The following is a 23,032-nucleotide window of genomic DNA, read 5'->3' as shown; positions in this document are numbered from 1 at the left end:
TTTTTGTGATTCATGTATGAAGACACCCAGATACCTCTGTGCCGTAGAGTTTGACAGTCTCAATCCATTCAAATAATTCACAGGTACAGTGTCTCAAATCCGGCTATCTGAAAACCGGCAACGCCTGAAAAGTTGACATTTTTCTAAGCTGCCATGCACGAATTTAATTATTAGATGAGTAAAATAATTTACTGGCTTGCTCGGCTAGGTGCTGCATTGGCACGGTGGTATGTCGACTAGTTATCAGCTTCGTGCACCTGTCTTTGCCCATGCTCCAAGTGCCCCATGACCCAACCCTGCCCAAATTGAAAACCTGCAAGATCTGAAATCCAGCATGGACTTCGTCCTGAGGTTGCCAGTTTTGAGACACTGTACCTGTACTGCTTTTCTATTCTTCCTGTCAAAGTGGACAAGTTCACATTTTTCCCACATTATACTCCATCTGCCAAATTCTTTCCCACATACTTAACTATCTAAATACCTCTGTAGACACTATGTCCTCTTCACAACTCACTTTCCTACCTATCTTTGCATCATCAGCAAATTTAGCTACTATAGAATTGATTCATTCAGCCACATTATCGCAAGTCAGAACATGAAACCCAATTCCCCACAAGTCTGATAAGACTCCTGCAAAGTACCATATGTAGCTTGGTTATCTGATAAAGTTGGATATTCTCACAATAAGTGTCCAGAATGCAGAAAAAGTAATCCATAATATAGTACAAGTGAAGAGGGCACTCAATAGAGTGCATGCTTCTACCATGCTGTGATAACTCAACATTATTATAATTACGCAGCTCTTCCTGGAGGCTTTTCCCTGCCTGGCTGATGCTCTGTAACTACAAAGCTGAAAACAGATTTTTTTGTTAAGAGCTTCCATCTCAATGAAGAGGCTTCAGGCTAATCCACATCCATCAACCTGCGCTAAAAACTCTGCTCACATTTTGACAGCTGTGACAAATTCCACCTCAGCAGCTGAGGCAATCCGCAACATTCTAAGCAAAAGTCAATTCACCCTATCTCCCAATGTTAATGGATCCTTTAAAGACATTTCAGGATTTGGATTTAGATCCACACCTTCACCAAAAACTAAGCAGTTCTCCCTTGGGCCAAGGTTTATTGAAATCGATCTATTAGTTTTTGAGATATGTTGCTTACAAACAAATAAACAGACTAACAAACAGCTGCAAAAACCTTACAAATGCCCACCTTCAGTACATAATTTCTACTGTATTTTAAAAAGGTGCTAAACGAGCTATACAATCAAATCCTGATATGTGAAGCATGGAAAATCAAACAAACCCACCAAAAGATTTTAAAATGTTAAAATACATATTGTTGCAATGTTTTGACAAGCTATCACTATGCAATTAAAAATTCCAAAATTGGCAATGCACACCTTTTTTTCTACAATTCACCAAAATGTTTAAGGCTTTTTAAAAAAAACAGTTGACACCAGCAGATGAGTGGCTTTGTTACATGCAGTATCAAGTTGGGTAAGAGTACAAACTTACTTGTATTCAAAACTCAAACTAGGGAACTTGGCCAACAAAGCTTCATAAGACTCTCTCAATTTGTTCACAGTTCGTGACAGTTCTCGACGCTGGTCCAAAAGTTTCTCTTCTTTCCCATCTTTAGGAAAAAAGAAAGTGTTCCCACATTATAGCACTGAATAATAAGATTCTAATTCTTCTTACACATTAATGATCACGCAAATCATTTTCAGACTTATTAGAAATCACAAAGCACAGCTAAAGGCTGAGTTGTCAACCAGAATTGACATACAGATATATTTTAAAAACCGCCAACATGACCACTCATTAACATATTACACTTAACAGAACAAAATTAAATTGAATTTCTAACCACAATTAGAAGTCATCACAAAACAAAAATGAGAGATTAGCAAAAGTAATATTTATCTGTAACATGATTACATTTTCAAAATTGATACATTACTACTTTCAAAAACAATGCAAACCTTCATAATTCAGTTTCTGCATTTCTGCTTCTAGCTTTTCTTTGTTCTTTTTAACTGCTTCAAAAGTATCCTGGTTTTTCTTGTAACCACTGTCTACCTTCTTCACTTCTGTCTGTTTGGTCTTCAACTCCTGCTGGGCATGTTTCAATTTCATCTGAGCCTAGGTCAGAACAGTAAAACATCTGAGAATGTGGTTTTATATAAGCTCATTTGAGAAAACAAATTGGTTATATTTGTAAATTTTACCCAAGGCAAAAGTCAACTTAGTTTGTCAGTAACTATAAAGGTTACGTGTATGGCTTATATGCATAGATTGGCATTAGGAGGTTACATCCTTCTCTCTTGTACTTTCGTCAGGCTAAGTAATCGAAATGCCACTAAGGGATTTGCTCATTCTCCCTGTAGCCCGGCACATTCTTCCTTTTCAAATAACTATCTAACTCCCTTTTGAATGCTTTGATTAAACCTGCCTCCAACCTCTCTCAGGCAGTACATTCCAGACCCCAACCACTCGCTACATGAAAAAGTTCTCTCATGTCCCTTTTTCTTCTATTGCCAATTACTCTAAATCTGTACCCTCTTGCTCTTGATCCTTTCAAGAGTGGGAACAATTTCACCCTATCAACTCTGTCCAGACCCCTTATGATTTTGAATACCCATATCAAATCTCCTCTCAGCCTTCTTTTCTCCCAAGGGAAAAATCCTAATTTCTCCAATCTATCTTCATAACTGAAGTTCCTCATCCCTGCGCTCTCTCCAATGCCTTCACATCTTTCCTGAACAACAGTGCCCAGAACTGGACGCAATACTGCAGCTGAGGCCAAACTAGTATCTGATAAAAGTTTAACATAGCCTCCATGCACTTCTACTCTATGACCCTATTAATGAAGACTAGGATACTGCATGCTTTATTAACTGTGTTCTCAACCAGTCCTTTATTTGCATTATTTGTTACAAGAATAAAATTTCACGTTCATATAGTGCCAATTAACATTGTAAAACATTCCATGGTGCTTTGAAGGGAGCATTATCAAACAAAACTTGATATCGAAACGCAAAGACATATAAAGGCAGGTGAAAGATGTAGGTTTTCAGGAGCATCTTAAAGGAAGAAAAGAAGTTATAAAGCCAAAGAATTGCAGAATCTTAGGGCCTTGGCTGCCAACAGTGCAGCAATTAAAATTGGAGATGCACCAGAGGCCAAAACTGGACAAGCATTGCTATCTCGGAAGGCTGTAGGACTGGAGATTACAGAGTTAGAGAGAGGCAAGCCAATGGAATGTTTGAAAACAAGAATGAGAATTTAAAAATCAAAATATACCTAAATATTCTATTTTAACCTGTATTTTAAATTTAAATACCATATCAGCCTCATATACATTGCCACCATATCTATTTTTAGCAAATGCCAGTTTTAGCAAATCAAGAGGCTGAACAGTTTTATCTGAACAGAGCGATTGTAACACAATTTTTAGGGTGACATTCTGCAGTGTGTGGTCAACAGATGAAGAAACAAATCTCAATAATTGCATTTAAAGGATTAACGTTACATGATCCACTAATCATTTATTATAGGACCAGTAACCTTCCTCGCTTCAAGCTAAAAGCAGTCTCAAAACACAGCATGATTTACAAACCTGCTTGGCTTCTGTTTCAGCCTTGCTTATATCATTCTTGCAAGCCATCATCTGACCAGCAAGAGTAGCTGCTTCTCCATCCTCATTACTGGAGAGACCAGCAGAAACTGCATTGAAGTGCTGCTGAGCAGCTACCAAAGCCTTGTCATCTTTCTGACTAGCCTCTTGTAGAGAGTTCAGTTCATCAGAGGTCTTCTTCACTTCCTTTTCCTTGGCTGCAAGAGCATTACCATCCTGAAAAAACAGACAGCAGTTACTTGATCAAAGTGCAATTTTTGCTTAAGAGTGAACACTATCTTTGTGCTTATGTAGCATTATGGATTAGAATTTCATAACGTGTGGGCCACCAGACACACAATTAAAAACTTGGCTGCCACCTAGAGTTCAACAAATTACATCCAAATTTTTGAAGTTTGATTCAAATATCAATCAAATGACAATCTAGTGATCTACAGAAAACCCAATTTGCAAACTACCACACGGATTTGAAATATGCACTCAACTGGCATTCAAACTCTCATACACTCAATAGGCAATTTGAGTGACTTTGAACAAAGCAACTAAAATGAGAATGTGCACTGAAAGAAAAAATTTACCATTATATTTTAAGACAGTGGAAAAGTCTTGAGGAGGTGGCAGAGAGTGAGCTGGAAAAACACATATCTACATAAAATCAAGGGGAGTTTTAAAAGTTCTACGCCACTAACCACCAGGATTTATTTTAATTATTGCCTCACCTCCTCCATGCTTTTGACAATCGTTTTCCTTTTTTTTTCTTCAGCTTTGAGGTTGTCTTTTTTGGAATCATACGTACTTTGCACTTTGGCATCCATACGGTGAGCATTAGCAACAGCCTGTTCCAGGGACTGAAGCACTCCACCAACTTGCTGCAAGACAACAAATCCTAATTTCAAGCTATCCAAATGAAACAGAGAATCAGTGCAAACTTCTTTCTCTATTGCAAAAAAAGAGCAGGAGCAACATTCTATATGAGCTTGACCGGCCAACAAAAATAGCAAGAAAGGGAAATAATTGGACAAAAGACTGTAATTTAGTTAAGATGGGGGGAGGGGTGCAAGTCAGTTCCTTGCAACTGGAGCATCCAAACCTGTCCATATTTGATGTTTCCTGCTTGAGTCAGTAATCCAGAAAAACAAATAAACACTGAGTTCTTACATCAGTTCAACATCACTTGGATCCTTTTATTAAGTGCAATTTTCAAAAGGATCTGGCCAAGTATGCAAGAAAAATGTATGTATGTATCCATTGGGATAAACACTTCGCAGCAACATTAGCCGATCACAACGGAAGTCCAACAATGCTTTGCGACTAACGTATACCTCATCTCGGGTTTTCTCCAGTTCAGCCATTTCTTTGCTGATTTCCTTCACTTTCTTTTCACAGTCTGCATTGGTTTCTTGAAGTTTGGTGATACTGTCTTGCATCGCCTTTAGATCTTCAGCAGAGCGCAACTTGGTCTCCTCTGCACAAACAAACTGATATGCAACATACAGGCGGGTAAGATGCTCTATCTCGCGTGTTATTTTCTGGAATTCCAAGTATGAGGATCTTTCCTACCAGTAATAAAATATGAACAATTAGAATGGAGTATTTTAATCAGACAGTTAAGAATCAAACAACATACTAAGGATGGCAAATCTCTGAATTAAAAAATCAATTCAAATGACTTAATCAGTGACCTACAGAAAACCTAACTTGCAAACTTTACCACACATTCACAGATTTTGAAATGTGTTTATGGGAGGTGTAGAGGTTTTTTCATTTGACTAGGAGTCCAAACACCCAGAGTAATGCTCTGGGGACACAGGTTCAAATCCCACCATGGCAGGTGGTGAAATTTGAATTCAATAAAAATCTGGAATTAAAAGCCTAATGATGGCCATGAAACTATTATCGATTGATGCTAAAACCCACCTGGTTCACTAATATCTCTGTCCTTACCTAGTCTGCCCTCCATGTGACTCCAGACCCACAACAATGTGGTTGACTCTTAAATGCACTCTGAAATGGCTTAGCAAGCCACCCCGTTGTATCAAACTGCTAAAATGTCTACAAAAAGGAATGAAACTGGACAGGTCACCTGGCATCGACCTAGGCATTAGAAACGACAATGGCAAATCCAGCACCTGTTGACCCTGCAAAGTCCTCCTTACTACCATCTGGGGGTTAGTGCCAAACTCGGTAGAGCTGTCCCACAGACTAGTCAAGCAACAGCCTGACAAAGTCATACTCATGGAAGTCCCATTTTTACATTGAGGATACCCGCCATTGTGTTGTGTGGCACTGCCACCGTGCTAAATTGGCTAGATTTCCAACAGACCTAGCAACTCAAGACTGGGCAACCACGAACAGATCTAGCAACTCGACTGGGCAACCATGAGGCACTGTGGCAGAACTGTACTCAACCGCAATCTGTAACCTCATGGTCTGGCATATCCCCCACTCTATCATTACCATCTAGTTAGGGGATCAACCCTGGTTCAATGAAGAGTGCAGGAGGGCATGCCAGGAGCAGCACCAGGCATACCTAAAAATGAGGTGTCAACCTGGTGAAGCTACAACACAGGACTACTTGTGTGCCAAACTGTGGGGCTAAGTGATTCCACAACCAACAGATCAGATCTAAGCTCTGCAGTCCTGCCACATCTAGTTGTGAATGGTGGTGGACAATTGAACAACTCACTGGAGGAGGAGTGTCCACAAATATCCCCATCATCAATGATGGGGGAGCCCAGCACATCTGTGCAAAATATGAGGCTGGAGCATTTACAACAATCTTCAGCCAGAAATGCCGAGTGAATGATCCATCTCGGCCTCCTCTGGAGGTCCACAACATCACAGATGCCGGTCTTCAGCCAAACTGATTCACTCCACATGATATCAAGAAACATCTCAAGGCACTGGATACAGCAAAGGCTATAGGCTCTGACAATATCCTGGCAAGACTTGTGCTCCAGAACTTGCTGCACCCCTAGCCAAGCTGTTCCAGTACAGCTACAACATTGGCATCTACTCAGCAATGTGGAAAATTGCCCTGTTATGTCCTGTACCCAAAAAGCAGGACAAATCCAACCTGGCCAATTACTGCCCCATCAGTCCACTCTCGATCATTGGTGAAGTGACTGAAGGGGTCATCAACAGTGCTATCAAGCAGCACTTGCTTAGCAGTAATCTGCTCAGTGACGATCAATTTGGGGTTCCGCCAAGGCCACGCAGCTCCTGACCTCATTACAGCCTTGGTTCAAACGTGGACAAATGAGCTGAACTCCAGAGCAGGTGGGGGAAGGAGGCCAGAGCGACTGTCCTTGACATCAAGGCAGCGTTCGACCGAGTGTGGCATCAAGGAGCCCTAGCAAAACTGGAGTCAATGGGGATCAGGGAGAAAACTCTCCGCTTGTTGGAGTCATACCTCGCACAAAGGAAGATAGTTGTGGTTGGTGGAGGTCAATCATCTCAGGTCCAGGACATCACTGCAAGAGTTTCTCAGGGTAGTGTCCTAGACCCAATCATCTTCAGCTGTTTCATCAATGACCCCCTTCCATCATAAGGTCAGAAGTGGGGCTGTTCGCTGATGATTGCAGAATATTCAGCACCATCCATAACTCCTCAGATACTGATACAGTCCATGTCCAAACGCAGCAAGACCTGGACAATATCCAGGCTTGGGCTGACATGTGGCAAGTAACATTTGTGCCACACAAGCGCCAGGCAATGAACATCTCCAACAAAAGAGAATCTAACCAAAACTCCATGACATTCAATGGCATTACCATCGCTGAATCCTCCAGTATCAGCATCCTGGGGGTCACCACTTACCAGAAATCGAACTGGACTAGCCATATGAATACTGTGGCTACCAGAACATGTCAGAAGCTGGGAAACCCGTGGCAATTACCTCCCTCCTGACTCCTCAAAGCTTGTCCACCATCTACAAAGCACAAGTCAGGAGTGTGATGGGATACTCTCCACTTGCCTGGGTGAGTGCAGTTCCAACATCACTCAAGAAGCTTGACACCATCTAGGACAAAGCAGCCTGTTTGATTGATACCCCAGCAACAAACATTCACTCCCTCCACCATCGATGCACAGCGGAAGCAGCGTGTACCATCTACACGATGCATTGCAGGAATTCACCAAGGTTCCTTAGACCAACGCCTTCCAAACTCACAACCACTACCAGATAGAAGAACAAGGGCAGCTGACACATGGGAACAACACCACCTGGAAGTTCCCTCCAATCCACTCATCATCCTGACTTGGAACTATATTGCTGTTCACTCACTGTTGCTGGGTCAAAATGCAGGAACTCCCTCCCTAACAGCACTGTGGATGTACCTAGACCACAAGGACTCAGTGGTTCAAGAAGGTAGCTTACCACCACCTTCCCAATTAGGGGGTGGGCAATAAATGGCACATCCCATGAATGAATAATTTTTTAAAAAATTACATTTAATCCCAAACTCCCCTGCCCGTATCCTATTTTGCACCAAGTCTCATTCAACTGTGCTTGCTGAATCCCAATTGACTCCCCCAATTTTAAAATTCCCACCCCCATTTTCAAAACATTCCATAGCCTCACCCATCCCCTATCTTTGTAACCTCGTCAAGCCCTACAACCCTCAAGAGATTGCTGTGCTCCTCCAATTCTGGCATTTTGAGCATCAATATTTTCATCACTCCACCAGAGGCAACCACGCCTTTGGCTGCACAGAGTCTACATTCTAGAATTCACTTTCTAAACCTCTCCTCCTCTCTGCTCCTTCAAGCCTATCTCTTCAATGAAACTTTTGGCCACTAGTCCTAATACCTTGTTCTGTGGCTCGGTGTCAAATATAATTTGATAATCACTCCTTTTAAAAGCCTTGGGACATTTCACTACATTAACAACATTATATTAATGCAAGATATTGTTTGAGATGAAGATTAATTCTCAGGACTTTTACAATGATTTTTCTTTTTAAAATCAAGAATCCAATGTCCAGCATTTCAATCCAGTCAGGCAAGAGTAACTGTTTACAGAAGCTTCACTAAATTAGACAATCTCAATAGGACTTTCTCCCTGCCCCATCAATCTTCTCTCCTCTTTGCAGTGCAGTTGCAGAGACTCTTGTTGCTTTCTAGTATCTTCCTCAAATGGTAAACATTCACAAGAAAGCCTTAAGAGCATGCAAATCAACACAGATCATTACAGCAGTGCCCAGCCCAATCCTTGTTTGGCTTTCACAGACACACACTTCCAGGAGGAGTTAGATAACAATCAATAGCAACAGCCTTGACCAAATTTTCTCTCCTTAACCCAGGAGTGTATTAACTCAAGTGTAGCATCTGTATCCATATCACAGTCAAATTTGGGTACATCAACATAAACCTGGGTTCATGTCAGGGATCTTTCTTCCTTGTACTGCTCAACTACATACTGGGTAAATTAATTATTATAACACAGAGAAAGGTATTAACAATTATAAAAAACATGATTAAAATTTTAAGTCTTAAGAAGATAAACTAGACATGGGGCAGGAAAGCAGTATCTCAATATTGAGGATAATATCTTAAGTTGCCAACTCAATTGTGATCTGCTCAGGTTCCCTCAGTGAGCAGTTCTATAGGAAACAAAGCAGAACAACATCCTAAAGGGAAAAATAACATTAAAAATAGATCTTCCAATCCTGATTATTGAAGGAAATGGAAAGTAAATGTAGGAATTGAGGCTGAAATGCTACTTTTGATTTTCAAATCAGAGGTCATATAAATAACAATTATAAAGACAGGTTATTACCTCCTTTCCCTGTGGAGAAGCCATTAAGTACATACCTCCTTCAGTTTCTGAAGCGTTGGAGTAATTTCCTCTTCAAGAATCTAAAACATAAAAAGCCCAGTAAAAACAAAGTTAAAAGATTAGACAGAAGTGCTTTTACCTTGTTTTGTGAATTAAAATGCATAAAATTGATTTGTTGCAACATAGTTTAAAAAAATTAATGCTTAAAATATTTAATTTGAACATGGCACTTCAAAGCCAATACAGAAATAATTTTTATATTCTCTAAAACTCCATACAATATATAACGCCATACAATATATATCATTAGCAACATGCACAAAATTCCAGAGTTAACATTTGCATTAGTCACCTACTACTCAACAACAGTTCATCAAAAGTCTCAGAGCATCATACTGACTCGTGATAAACCCACTCACGTTTACAGCTTCCTCCGAGTAATCTAGTGTGAGGTTATTTTTAGATTCACTGGTACTATTCAAATGACCTACAACCCTCAAATTGTGTACACATCCAAAGATAATGCACCAACACTTTATGCATATTTGGTAACAAGGAACACATGATAAGAAAAACATTTATTCTGTGTGTGCATTTTTGTTAAAACTTCACGGGTTAATGAACTGCAGTGAAAGATCTGTTGTTGTGGATCTTGCAGTTTTCTTTTCAAAAGAACAATCAAGTGAAACATACAATGTTTATTGTGAGTGCCAAAAATGTGTTTATTTGAGAAAATCTCATTGCACCATGTGGTTTGGGGCACTCTTGGAACTGAAGCAGGCTGACTATATGGGTAATTGTGTGGGCACAGGGAGTTGAGGGAGAAAGCTCAGCCAGGGAAGAATTCTGAGTACACGTATGCGTATGTGCATATGCAGCAACTCCAAAAGGGAGACAGGGTAGCTGCTGGTAGCATTTCTACTGACCATAGCCAAATTAAAGTTATACATTGAGGAAAAACTATAGCTTCATTTTAAAAAGTAATCAATGCTAACAAACATTACAATGACATGCTACCTAACCATAAAGGCCTCTAAACAGAGAGAGTAGGACAATTCTAAAAATCTTGAAATTGTGCAATATTAACGACGAGTACCAAATGAGCACCTGCAAGAAATGCAACTTGGGTCAGGGGTATGGAAAACGTGCGACTACTTATCACATGCTTCTTGATAAAAGACTTCCATGTAAGAAAACAGCCATAAATTCTTCTGGAGTCAAAGATGTCACCGAAGAACACAAAAAAAGTGCTCTGTGCCCTTTTTCTAATTTTGCTGGTAAAATTCAGGTTGGGAATCGCAGCCTTCCATGTGCACCCAAACCAGAGAATATCAAAACAGCTTCAGATGGATTTGAAGATCCAGAATTCGTATAACCGACTGATTTCAAAATTCCAGCATGCCAGAAACCACTGTAGAAATTAAAATTTATTCAGCAGCACAAATCACTGAATATAATGAAAACAGTGCTACTGAAAAAGCAACAACTTAAGATATGATAAAAACAAAAAAACTGCGGATGCTGGAAATCCAAAACAAAAACAGAATTACCTGGAAAAACTCAGCAGGTCTGGCAGCATCGGCGGAGAAGAAAAGAGTTGATGTTTCGAGTCCTCATGACCCTTCGACAGAACTTGCGTTCGAACGCATGAGGACTCGAAACGTCAACTCTTTTCTTCTCCGCCGATGCTGCCAGACCTGCTGAGTTTTTCCAGTTAATTCTGTTTTTGTTTTTAACTTAAGATATGATATTGACATCCAGTCCCTTCTCCTAGACCTGAATGGAATTGCGTTTAAATCTCAAGTCATGCACAGGAGTGCTATGTTGGGCTGCAGTAGAGAGCTTCAACTGGAGATTGGCGACTGAGGAAGTTTAAGAATCAAATTATATCTAAAGTCTAGTCTTTTTTTAAATTTAGCAATTAATTAAAAGTTGCTATTAGGCTTGGAAGAAGGTGAGTTTTATACTGGAGAGGAGAGACCAGCGAGAGCAGTGTAAAAGAGCACGAAAAGCAGAGGCCAAGACCAGAGAGGAGAGGCATACCCTCAAGACCTTTAGGTGGTGGAGTTCGAAGTGACGTCACGATTCAAAAAGTGTTGTGACGCAGGGGAAGCAGCTGATTGGTAAGTAGGGTCAGGTGAGTACTTCTACTTTTTCTACTAATTAATCTTGTCTAATCTTGTAACTTTGTTTTTACTGGGCTTTTTATGTTTTAGATTCTTGAAGAGGAAATAACTTCAAAGCTTCAGAAACTGAAGGAGGTATGTATTTAATGGCTTCTCTACAGGGAAAGAAGGTAATAACCTGTCTCTATAACTGTTGTTATATGAACTCTGATTTGAAAATCAAAAGTAGCATTTCAGAAAAGTGCCTGGTGTACCTCACCCTCAATTCCTACATTTACTTTCCACTTCCTTCAATAATCAGGATTGGAAGATCTATTTTTAATGTTATTTTTCCCTTTAGGATATTGTTCTGCTTTGTTTCCTATAGAATTGCTCACTGAGGGAACCTGTAGTTTGGACTTTGGATTGTAGTGGGAGTGTTTGGAGTGAAATAAGACCCCTAGTGTAGCTAGTATTCTTCAAAGGGAGTAGCTAATGAGTTTAATCTAAAAAGGAAGTCATGGCAACAGAGCTCACACCCATGATATGCTCCTACTGCGCTATGTGGGAAGTCATGGACACTTTATGCCCCTGGCAACCATGTGTGCAGGAAGTGTATCCAGCTGCAGCTACTGGCTAACTGCATTTCAGAGCTGCGGGTGGATTCACTGTGCAGCATCCATGATGTTGAGGTTGGCGTGGACAGCATGTTCAGTGAGGTGGTCACACCGCAGGTAAAGACTGAACAGGCAGAAAGGGGATGGGAGGCCACCAGGCAGAGTAGAGAAAGGCAGGTAGTGCAGGAGATCCCTGTGGCTGTCCCCCTCTCTAACAGATATACCGTTTTGGAGACTGTTGGGGGAGACGACTTCTCAGGGGAAAGCAGCAGGACCCAAGTCCATGCACCACGAGTGGCTCTGCTGCACAAGAGGGGAGGAAGAGGAGTGGCGGGTTATAGAGATAGGGAATTCAATAGTAAGGGGAACAGACAGGTGTTTCTGCAGCTGCAAAAGAGACTCCAAGATGGTATGTTGCCTCCCTGGTGCCTGGGTCAAGGATGTCTCGGAAAGGCTGCAGGGCATTCTGAGGGAGGAAGGCAAATAGCCAGTAGTCATGGCACATACTGGTACCAACGACACAGGCAGAAAAAAAGGTACGAAGTCCTGCAAGCTAAATATAGGGAGATAGGACGTAAATTTAAAAAGTAGGACCTCAAAGGTAGTAATCTCAGGATTACTATCAGTGCCACGTGCTAGTGAGAGTAGAAATAACAGGATATATCAGATGAATACATGGCTGGAGAAATGGTGTAACGGGGAGATTCAGATTCCTGGGACATTGGGACCGATTCTGGGGAAGGCAGGACCGGCACATCTGGGCAGGACCGGGACCAATGTCCTTCCGGTTGGGGGTGTTTGCCAGTGCTGTCAGGGAGGGTTTAAACTAGAGTGACTGGGGGTTGGGAACCTGACCAGAGAGACAGAGGAGGTGGTAAACAAGGATAGAAATGAAAGACAGAAAAGTAAGAAGCAAAAGTGGAAGGCAGAAAAAACAAGGGCGATAAACAAATGGGGTAGTACAGCAAAATAAAGCTAAGATGACTAACAAGGTTATAAAGACAAGTCTAAAGGCATTTTATCTTAATCTTACAATAACGTTTGTAAGTAACAGCACAAATAGATATAAACAGTTATGAAATAAAAACAAAAAAACTGCGGATGCTGGAAATCCAAAACAAAAACAGAATTACCTGGAAAAACTCAGCAGGTCTGGCAGCATCGGCGGAGAAGAAAAGAGTTGACGTTTCGAGTCCTCATGACCCTTCCTCAGAACTTGAGTGAGTCCAAGAAAGGGGTGAAATATAAGCTGGTTTAAGGTGTGCTGGGGGGGCGGGGGGGGGGGGGGTGGTGGTTTGGGTTGGGGGAGAGAGAGAGAGAAAGAAGTGGAGGGGGTTGGTCTGGTTGTAGGGACAAACAAGCAGTAATAGAAGCAGATCATCAAAAGATGTCACAAACAACAGAACAAAAGAACACATAGGTGTTAAAGTTGGTGATATTATCTAAACGAATGTGCTAATTAAGAATGGATGGTAGGGCACTCAAGGTATAGCTCTAGTGGGGGGAGCATAAAAGATTTAAAAATATTTAAAAATAATGGAAATAGGTTGGAAAAGAAAAATCTATATAATTTATTGGAGAAAACAAAAGGAAGGGGGAAACAGAAAGGGGGTGGGGATGGAGGAGGGAGCTCAAGACCTAAAGTTGTTGAATTCAATATTCAGTCCGGAAGGCTGTAAAGTGCCTAGTCAGAAGATGAGGTGTTGTTCCTCCAGTTTGCGTTGGGCTTCACTGGAACAATGCAGCAAGCCAAGGACAGACATGTGGGCAAGAGAGCAGGGTGGAGTGTTAAAATGGCAAGCGACAGGGAGGTTTGGGTTATTCTTGCGGACAGACCGCAGGTGTTCTGCAAAACAGGGCGACCGCTTTGCAGAACACCTGCGGTCTGTCCGCAAGAATAACCCAAACCTCCCTGTCGCTTGCCATTTTAACACTCCACCCTGCTCTCTTGCCCACATGTCTGTCCTTGGCTTGCTGCATTGTTCCAGTGAAGCCCAACGCAAACTGGAGGAAGAACACCTCATCTTCCGACTAGGCACTTTACAGCCTTCCGGACTGAATATTGAATTCAACAACTTTAGGTCTTGAGCTCCCTCCTCCATCCCCACCCCCTTTCTGTTTCCCCCTTCCTTTTGTTTTCTCCAATAAATTATATAGATTTTTCTTTTCCAACCTATTTCCATTATTTTTAAATATTTTTAAATCTTTTATGCTCCCCCCACTAGAGCTATACCTTGAGTGCCCTACCATCCATTCTTAATTAGCACATTCGTTTAGATAATATCACCAACTTTAACACCTATGTGTTCTTTTGTTCTGTTGTTTGTGACATCTTTTGATGATCTGCTTCTATTACTGCTTGTTTGTCCCTACAACCAGACCAACCCCCTCCACTTCTCTCTCTCTCTCTCTCCACCCCCACCACCCCACCCCCCCAAACACACCTTAAACCAGCTTATATTTCACCCCTTTCTCGGACTCACTCAAGTTCTGAGGAAGGGTCATGAGGACTCGAAATGTCAACTCTTTTCTTCTCCGCCGATGCTGCCAGACCTGCTGAGTTTTTCCAGGTAATTCTGTTTTTGTTATAAACAGTTATGATAATGGTTGCAATTATGGAGTCATGGCTGCAGAGTGACCACGGTTGGGAACAATATTTAGGAAGGTCAGACAAATAGGGAAAGGAGGTGGTGTAGCACTGTTAGTAAAGGAGGAAATCAGTGCAATAGTGAGGAAGGATACTGGTTCAGAAAATCGTGATGTGGAATGTTTGGGTGGAGATAAGAAACACCAAGGGGCAGAAAAGGTTGGTGGGGGTTGTCTATAGGCCCCCCAAACAGTAACGGAGATGTAACGGAAGGCATTAAATAGGAAATTAGGGATGCATGCAATAAAGGTACAACTGTAATCATGAGTGACTTTAATCTACATATCGATTGGACAAACCAATTTCCTGGAGTGTGTACGTGATTTTTTTTACACCAATACGTTGAGGAACCAACTTGAGAGCTGGCTATCCTAGACTGGGTATTGTGTAATGAGAAAGGATTAATTAACAATCCTGTTGTGCGGGGTCCCTTGGGGAAGAGTGACCACAAAATTATAGAATTGTTCATTAAGATGGAGAGTGAAGTAGTTGAATCCAAAAGTAGGGTCCTGAATCTAAAGATAGGGAACTACAAGGGTATGAGGTGCAAGTTGGCAATGATGGATTGGGAAACCTTACTAAATGGGTTGATGGTGGATTGGCAATGGCTAATATTTAAGGAACATATGCATGAATTACAACAAGTATTCATTCCTGTCTGGCACAAAAATAAAACAGGAAAGGTGGCTCAACCATGGATTACAAAAGAAATTAGGGATAGTATTAGATCCAAAAAGGAGACATATAAAATTGCCAAAAAAGCAGCAAGCCCGAGGATCGGGAGCAGTTTAGAATTCAGCAAAAGTAGACGAAAAGATTGATCAAGAAGGGGAAAATTGAGTATGAAAGTAAACTTTCAAGGAACATAAAAACTGACTGTAAAAGCTTCTATAAATATGTGTAGAGAAAAAGATCAGCAAAGATAAATTAGATCCCTTACAGTCAGAAACGGGGGGCATTATAATGGGGAACAAAGAAATGGCAGAAGAATTGAACACATATTTTGGTTCTGTCTTCACACAAGAGGGCACAAATAATTTCCCAGAAATGTTAGGGAACCAAGGGTCTAATGAGGGAGGAATTGAAGAAAATCAGTATTAGTAAAAAAAATGGTGCTAGAGAAATTAATGTAGTTAAAGACTGAAAAATCCCCCACGGCCTGATAGTCTACATCCCAGAGTACTAAAGGAAGTGGCCCTGGAAATATTGGATGCATTGGTGGTCATCTTTCAAAATTCTATAGACTCTGGAGCAGTTCCTACAGATTGGAGGGTGACAAATGTAACCCCACTATTTAAGAAAAGGGAGAGAAAAAAGAGAATTACAGACCAGTCTGCCTAACATCAACATTGGGGAAAATGCTAGAGTCCATTACAAAAGACGTGGTAATAGAACACTTGGAAAGCATTAACAGGATTAGACAAAGTCAGCATGGGAAATCATGCTTAGCTAATCTACTGGAGTTTTTGGGAATGTGAATAGTAGAATAGATAAGGGAGAACCAGTGGACGTGGTGTATTTGGATTTCAAGAAGGCTTTTGATAAGGTCGCACATAAGAGGCTAGTGGGCAAAATTAAAGCACATGGGATTGGGGGTAACATACTGGCATGGATTGAGAATCGGTTGACAGACCAGAAACAGAGATTGGGAATAAATGGGTGTTTTTCCGGATAGCAGGCAGTGACTAGTGGTGTACTGCAGAGATCAGTGCTTGGGCCCCAGCTATTCACAGTATATATAAATGACTTAGATGAGGAAACCAAATGCAATATTTCCAAGTTTGCTGATGACACAAAACTGGGAGGGGTTGTGAGGATACAGCAAGGAGGCTTCAGGGTGATTTAGACAAGTTGTGTGTGTGGGCAAACACATGGCAAATGCAGTATAACATGGATAAATGTGAAGTTATGCGCTTCGGTGTGAAAAACAGAAAGGCAGAGTATTATTTAAATGGTGATATATTGGGAAATGTGGATGTACAAAGGGATCTGGGTGTCCTTGTACACCAGTCAATGAAAGAAAACAGGCAGGTGCAGCAAGCAATTAGGAAGGCAAATGGTACGTTGGCCTTTATTGCAAGAGGATTTGAGTTCAGAAGTAGGCATGTCTTACTGCAGTTATACAAGGCCTTGGTGAGATCACACCTGGAGTATTGCATGCAATTTTGGTCTCCCAATCTAAGAAAGGATGTACTTGCCATAGAGGGAATGGAGTGAAGGTTCACTAGGCTGATACCAGGGATGGCAGGACTGTCATATGAGGTGCGATTGGTTTGACTGAGCCTGTATTCACTAGAATTTAGAAGAATGAGAGGGGATCTGATTGAATTAGAATTCTAACAGAGCTAGATAGATTAGATACAGGGAGGATGATTCCCCTGGCTGGGCAGTCTAGAACCAGGTGATCACAGTCTCAGGATACAGGGCAGGCCATTTTAGGACTGAGGTGAGAAAAAAATGTCTTCACTCAGAGGGTTGTCAGCCTGTGGCATTCTCTACCACAGAAGGGTGTGGAGGCTGGGTTACTGAGAATATTCAAAAAATAAATTGATAATTTTTTGTTATTAAGGGCATCAAGGAGTATGGAGAGAAAGCGAGAATATGGCGTTGAAATAGAGGATCAGCCGTGATCATACTGAACGGCGGAGGAGGCTCAAAGGGCCAAATGGCCTACTCCTGCTCCTAGTTTCTATGTTTCAATATTCTCCCAACCTTCTTACGAAGGCATCGATTCATGGTGAGCATCAGTAAACTGTCAGCACCTCAACCAATGTGGGGCACCAGACAATAAGAAGTCAGCTATTTAACTGCAGGAGCAGAGACAAGCTTGACCTTCATTACACACGCACACTCCCTCATAGATGGCAAAGCCCCAACTAATATTTTTCTCATTAGTTCAGGGATGTACTGATGTCAATTGTAGTGCCCCACTGTTACCCACCTGGGATGAGCTGAAGAGACTGACTGGGATTCAAAGCAGTAGCCTTTCTAATAAGAAAGGCGTAGTAATAGATCAGGATTTACGCATTAGACTCTCATGGAGCCTTTCATCAGCAGAGTACATTTCTACATCCATCTCAGATTTTCATAACTTTTAAAATTTGAGTAATATCTTTCTTGTGCTTTTTATGGAAATAGGATAGATTAGGTCTTGTCGTTTCTCATATTTGAAACATACTGTTCTAAAAATTAATTTAAAATCAAATGAACTGAATAACGAAGTGGCTTCAGTGCATTATTAGTTTAATTTTACAAGTTAAAAAAGCCTTGTATTCACTCTTGTGCTCATCATGGTTTTAAGTCACAAGTTAAGCTTAGTAACTTACTATTGCCCTTCTATAATACTCCATGAACCAAAACCATTTACGATCAATGCTAATACAAAAGAAAAATACTGTGGGTGCTGGATATTTTAAGTAAAACAGGAAATGCTGGATACACTGTACCAGTGACACTATCATTACTCGCAATGGGAACAGCAAACCAATTTACCATGTGAATTTCTTTCAGCTTAGCCTCCTTTTTCTCAATTGTTTTCTGAGCCGCTAACTTCTTACATTCATACATTCTGGTCCCTGCAGCTTCCTCAATCAAGGATAGGATCTAAGGAAAAAGAATCAAGTATTAAACTCTGTGTTGCCCTTTAAACAGACTACTTCAAATTTATTTTATAACAGAATACTCCAAGCTGCGCACTACAAGATTAAAAAAACTATTCTAAAACCAGTGCACAAGGCACATCTTTAACAGCCTGCAGATCTGGGGTTATGAACTTTATGCTAGGCACTTGATAACGTATCCAGCATCTAACTGATTTCCGTGAAAGCTTCTTTCTGCAAAACTCTGATTTATGCTCTGATTGGTGTGTGTGTAAAGGCAACCATCTCAGCTGAACTTAAGACAATTTAAAAATGGAACGCATTTAAGTTTTATAACATGCAGCTTTGAATAAACTCTGCACAGAAATAGAATATTACACATATAGAAAGCAAGAGCAGCCACAAAAACAATGTAAGGTTGATTCTTAGGAACAGGGACATGGAACATATCTGAATACTCAGTGTTCTGCGCCAAATATTGAAAGGACAATGGAACATAAACCAACTCTCCACACAAGTTCTCCATCTGAGCTATTCAGTAGAGTGTGCATGATGGTGGGGTTGGTGAAAGTGTAGGAAAAAACATAACAGGTGCAAGGTACTTGCTCATTGGCTCACCTAGATACAGGAGTTTGTATTCTATTCTGTATTTATTGGTACTCTAATCTGTATCTATAATCATTTGCCATTCTAACAAGTCTATATCTCGTTCTACTCTGCTGAATGAGGAACCTGAAATTTCCTCTTCATTCAGCTGTTATTAAGTTCAGTTAGATAACCTAATAGCAGCACTTGCTCCTTCAGCTGTATTCAGATTGAGATCATGTTTTGCTTATAACCAAGTCCCACTGCTCTCCATCTTATTATAGTCCTTGGAATGGAGGTTCACAGCAGACTCACTACCTCTTCAAATTGCTGGCAGTTCAATTTTGCAGATACAAACTCTTGAACACAGGAGCAGGGAGTAGCTCTCCTGTACCAGCATGAAAGAAGTTGAGTATAAAACAGGACAAATCCATTCAGGTCAGAACTACCATTCACATGGGTTATATAGATAATTCATGGCATCAGGAGTCAGACACAAACTATACTTACCTCTGGAGGCTTCATATTCAGAACTTTAGTGATACGGCCCTAAAAACAAAATTAATTTTATTTTAAAAACCCAGTACAGTCTCTATAAAGTGTAACAAGCATAATGGCTTTCAGTTAATACTTTTTCTTTAATACTATATGTTTGAGTAAATTCATTAAGACAAATATTTCCAATAGAAATACACAAATGGCCATCTCTAAAGATCAGGTACAAAAGCACCTGCATCTTATGCACAAACCTGCATGATAAGGAAGTGTGGATTGTTGACATTCAGACCAATTGAACAGAAGAGATCTTGCACTCTGGTATTGTTTGCATTCACACCATTAATTAGGTACTTGTTTCTCCCACCAATTACCACCTGAAAAATAAATAGTTTTAAATGCCCAGCAATATGAATACAACGATTTTAAAAATCACTGCTTTAATTTTAACAAAAAGATTAGAAGTGCAATTGGATTCAGCATAGAAATCATAGAACTCTTTAAAACCTGCAGTCTCTTACAAAAATCGCAGTGAATAGAATGATGAATTCCTCAAACAATTCAACCAGTTTTATTCCATTTAATCACAGAAACATCAATCTCACTGATATTCTGGAATTGGAAAAATAAGTGATCAGTGTTTTAATGGTTTGTGCAATCTCAACCTGAAAATTGATTTTAATGAGGTCTCCTTGTAGAACACACTTTGTAAAAATATATATCTTAATGCACTTTTAAACATGGCTTACAAGTGCTTCTCCAGCTACAGTCTGCAGACTCCTTGGGGTCCAGGGAACAATGTGAAAATGTGGGCCAGGAGATGGGAGTGGATCGTGGCTCCTGCATCTTTTTTATCCTTTCCTGGGATGTGAGTGTTGTTGACAAAGCCAGCATTTGCTGCTCATCCCTAACTGCCTTCTTAAACCACTGTAGTCTATCAGACATAGGTACAACCACAGTGCAGTTAGGGAAGGAGTTCCAAGATTTTGACCCAGCAACAGTGAAGGAACAGCAATAAATTTCCAAGTCAGGATGGTGTGTGACTTGGGAGGGGAACTTGTAGGTGGTGGTGTTCCTATCAGTCTATGGCTCTCCTCCTTCTAGGTGGTAGAGGTTGCAAGTTTGGTAAAAGTAAAATACTGCAGATGCTGGAAATCCGAAACAAAAACAAAAATTGCTGGAAAAACTCAGCAGGTCTAACAGCATCTTTGGAGAGAAAGACAGAGTTAACGTTTCGAGTCCATATGACTCTTCTTCAGAACTAAAGAAGTAGAAATGTGGTGAAATATATATTGTACCACACCATCCCCACTAGGGTCACTTATCATTTCAACACTCCACCCTGCTCTCATGCCCACATGTCCATCCTTGGCCTGCTACAATGTTCCAGTGAAGCTGAATGCAAACTGGAGGAACAGCACCTCATCTTCCGATTAGGCACTTTACAGCCTTCTGGACTTGATATTGAGCTCAACAACTTCAAATCATGAACCCACTCCTCCATCCTCAATCCTTTTTTCAAATATTTATTTTTTAATTTTTATATATGTTTTTTCCCACCTATTTCTATTATTTTAAAAATTTATTTCCATTCATTGTTTTATCCCCACCTTTTAGCCAATTTCGATCTTTTCTCCCACACCGTCCCCTCCCCCACTCCACCCCCACTAGGACCATCTGTCACTTGCTCATCCTGCTTTCTATTCTTAATGTCATCATTAGCACCTCCTTTAGCCAGTATCACCACCATCAACACCCCTTTGACCTTCTGTTTATGACATCTTTTGCAATCTCTCCTTTGCCTCCGCCTATCACTGGCCTTCTATCCAGCTTCACTTGTCCCATCCCCCGTTAAACAGTATATTTTTCATCACATTTCTACTTCTCTTTAGTTCTGAAGAATCATACGGACTTGAAACATTAACTGTCTTTCTCTCCACAGATGCTGTCAGGCCTGCTGAGTTTTTCCAGCAATTTTTGCTTTTGTTGCAAGTTTGGGATGTGCTGCCAAAAGTGGCTTGGCAAGTTGCTGCAGTGCATCTTGTAGTTGGTACACGCTGCTGCCAATGTGGGTTAGTGGTGGAGGAAGTGAACGTTTTAAGGTGGCAAATGGAGTGTCAATCAAGCTGGCTGTTTTGTCCTCAATGGTGTCGAGCTTGTGTTGTCAGAGCTGCATTCATCAGGCAAGTGAAGAATATTTCATCGCAACCCTGACTTGTGCCTTGTAGACAGTAGACAGGTTTTGAGGATTCAGGAGGCAAGTTACTTGCTGCAGAATTCCCAGCCTCTGACCTGATCTTGCAGCCACAGTATTTACATGGATGGTCTAGTTAAGTTTCTGGTCAATGGTAACCTCAGAATGTTGCTAGTGGAGGATTCAGTGATAGTAATGCCACTGAAGGTCAAGGGGAGATGGTTAGATTCTCTCTTGTTGGAGATGGTCATTACTTGGCACTTGTGTGGTGTGAATGTTACTTGCCATGTATCAGCCCTAGCCTGAATGTTGTCCAGGTTTTGCTGTGTAAAAACACAGACTGCTTCAGTATCCGAGGAGTTGTGAATGGTACTGAACACTGTGCAATCATCAGTAAACATTCCCACTTCTGACCTTATGATGGACCTTATGATGAAGCAGCTGAATATGGTTTAGCTTAGGTCACTACTCAGAGGAACACATGCAGTGAAGTCCTGGGGCTGAGATGATTGACTTCCAAAAATCGCTAGGTATAACTCCAACCAGAGGAAAGTTCCAAAGGAGAGTTCCAAAGAAGAGTTAACATTAACTCTGTTTCTCTCTCCACAGATTCTGCCAGACCTATGTTTTTCCAGCATTTTCTGTTTTTATAACAATTATCCTTTGTCTGACGGATTAACTGTTGTGCAAAATTTGCTGCCTGAGCCGTGAATCAAATCCAGGCTGCAGAGATGAGAATGCCAAATCCTAAACACTAGGCTGCAGGGCTATGGAATATAAAATGGATGATTCCAGGCCAAAAGCATAAAGGGGAAGGGATGGGAGTAGAGGAAAAAGAGGTTGAGGGGATGTTTCACTGAAACATTACTAACATTTCAATGTTTAATCTCACATAGTTCCTGAAAAAAAATCTTTAAATAAACTCACTAAGTTTTCATGTTAACATTTTGGAATTTTAAATACAATAGGAACATTGAAGAATACCTGTCTAGAGACTGTAATTTCATCATGTGTCTCAAAGCCCAGAGGACTTTGTTTTTTGTCAGAGTTATCAAAGGTGATCGAAACAGTGGCTTTTGTAACCCCTGCTTGTCCATTTTTGTAGACCAAATCCTGAAGGTTGCTGGCTCGCACCTAACAGTAAAGAACAAAAGAAAGTGAATGTCAATGAAAATTTCTGCATAAAAAGCTTTCAGAAACCAAAACATATTTTGAATATTATATTGCTATCCAAATAAACAGCAGGGTTTAATTAGTCTGCGAATTAAATCAATAAGTCAATGGACCTTGGTTTCCTTAAAACATAAGCATCTTGTAAAATAATCCCCTTCATCTCTTTCTGAGGGCACTAGTTACTTTGACCAGTTACAGA

General features: G+C 40.7%; 1 protein-coding gene across 1 annotated transcript in view; it reads right to left on the bottom strand.

The window, feature by feature from the left end:
* Positions 1-23,032, bottom strand: part of smc2 (structural maintenance of chromosomes 2) — a 52,136-nt gene that overhangs the window by 26,772 nt on the left and 2,332 nt on the right. Inside the window, exons 2-11 of the mRNA XM_041186698.1 lie at positions 22,645-22,794; positions 19,721-19,843; positions 19,482-19,520; positions 18,280-18,390; positions 9,454-9,498; positions 4,962-5,195; positions 4,359-4,508; positions 3,622-3,855; positions 1,985-2,144; positions 1,518-1,635 (exon numbers count right to left, since the gene is read on the bottom strand). Of these exons, the coding sequence (XP_041042632.1) occupies positions 1,518-1,635; positions 1,985-2,144; positions 3,622-3,855; positions 4,359-4,508; positions 4,962-5,195; positions 9,454-9,498; positions 18,280-18,390; positions 19,482-19,520; positions 19,721-19,843; positions 22,645-22,794 (1,364 nt within the window). The remainder of the gene's footprint in view (positions 1-1,517; positions 1,636-1,984; positions 2,145-3,621; positions 3,856-4,358; positions 4,509-4,961; positions 5,196-9,453; positions 9,499-18,279; positions 18,391-19,481; positions 19,521-19,720; positions 19,844-22,644; positions 22,795-23,032) is intronic.

The sequence above is a fragment of the Carcharodon carcharias genome, chromosome 4 (assembly GCF_017639515.1).
Source record: "Carcharodon carcharias isolate sCarCar2 chromosome 4, sCarCar2.pri, whole genome shotgun sequence".
In the NCBI taxonomy this organism is placed as follows: Eukaryota; Metazoa; Chordata; class Chondrichthyes; order Lamniformes; family Lamnidae; genus Carcharodon; species Carcharodon carcharias.
Note: the sequence above shows the minus strand (reverse complement) of the source record. Positions and strands in the feature narration are given on the sequence as shown.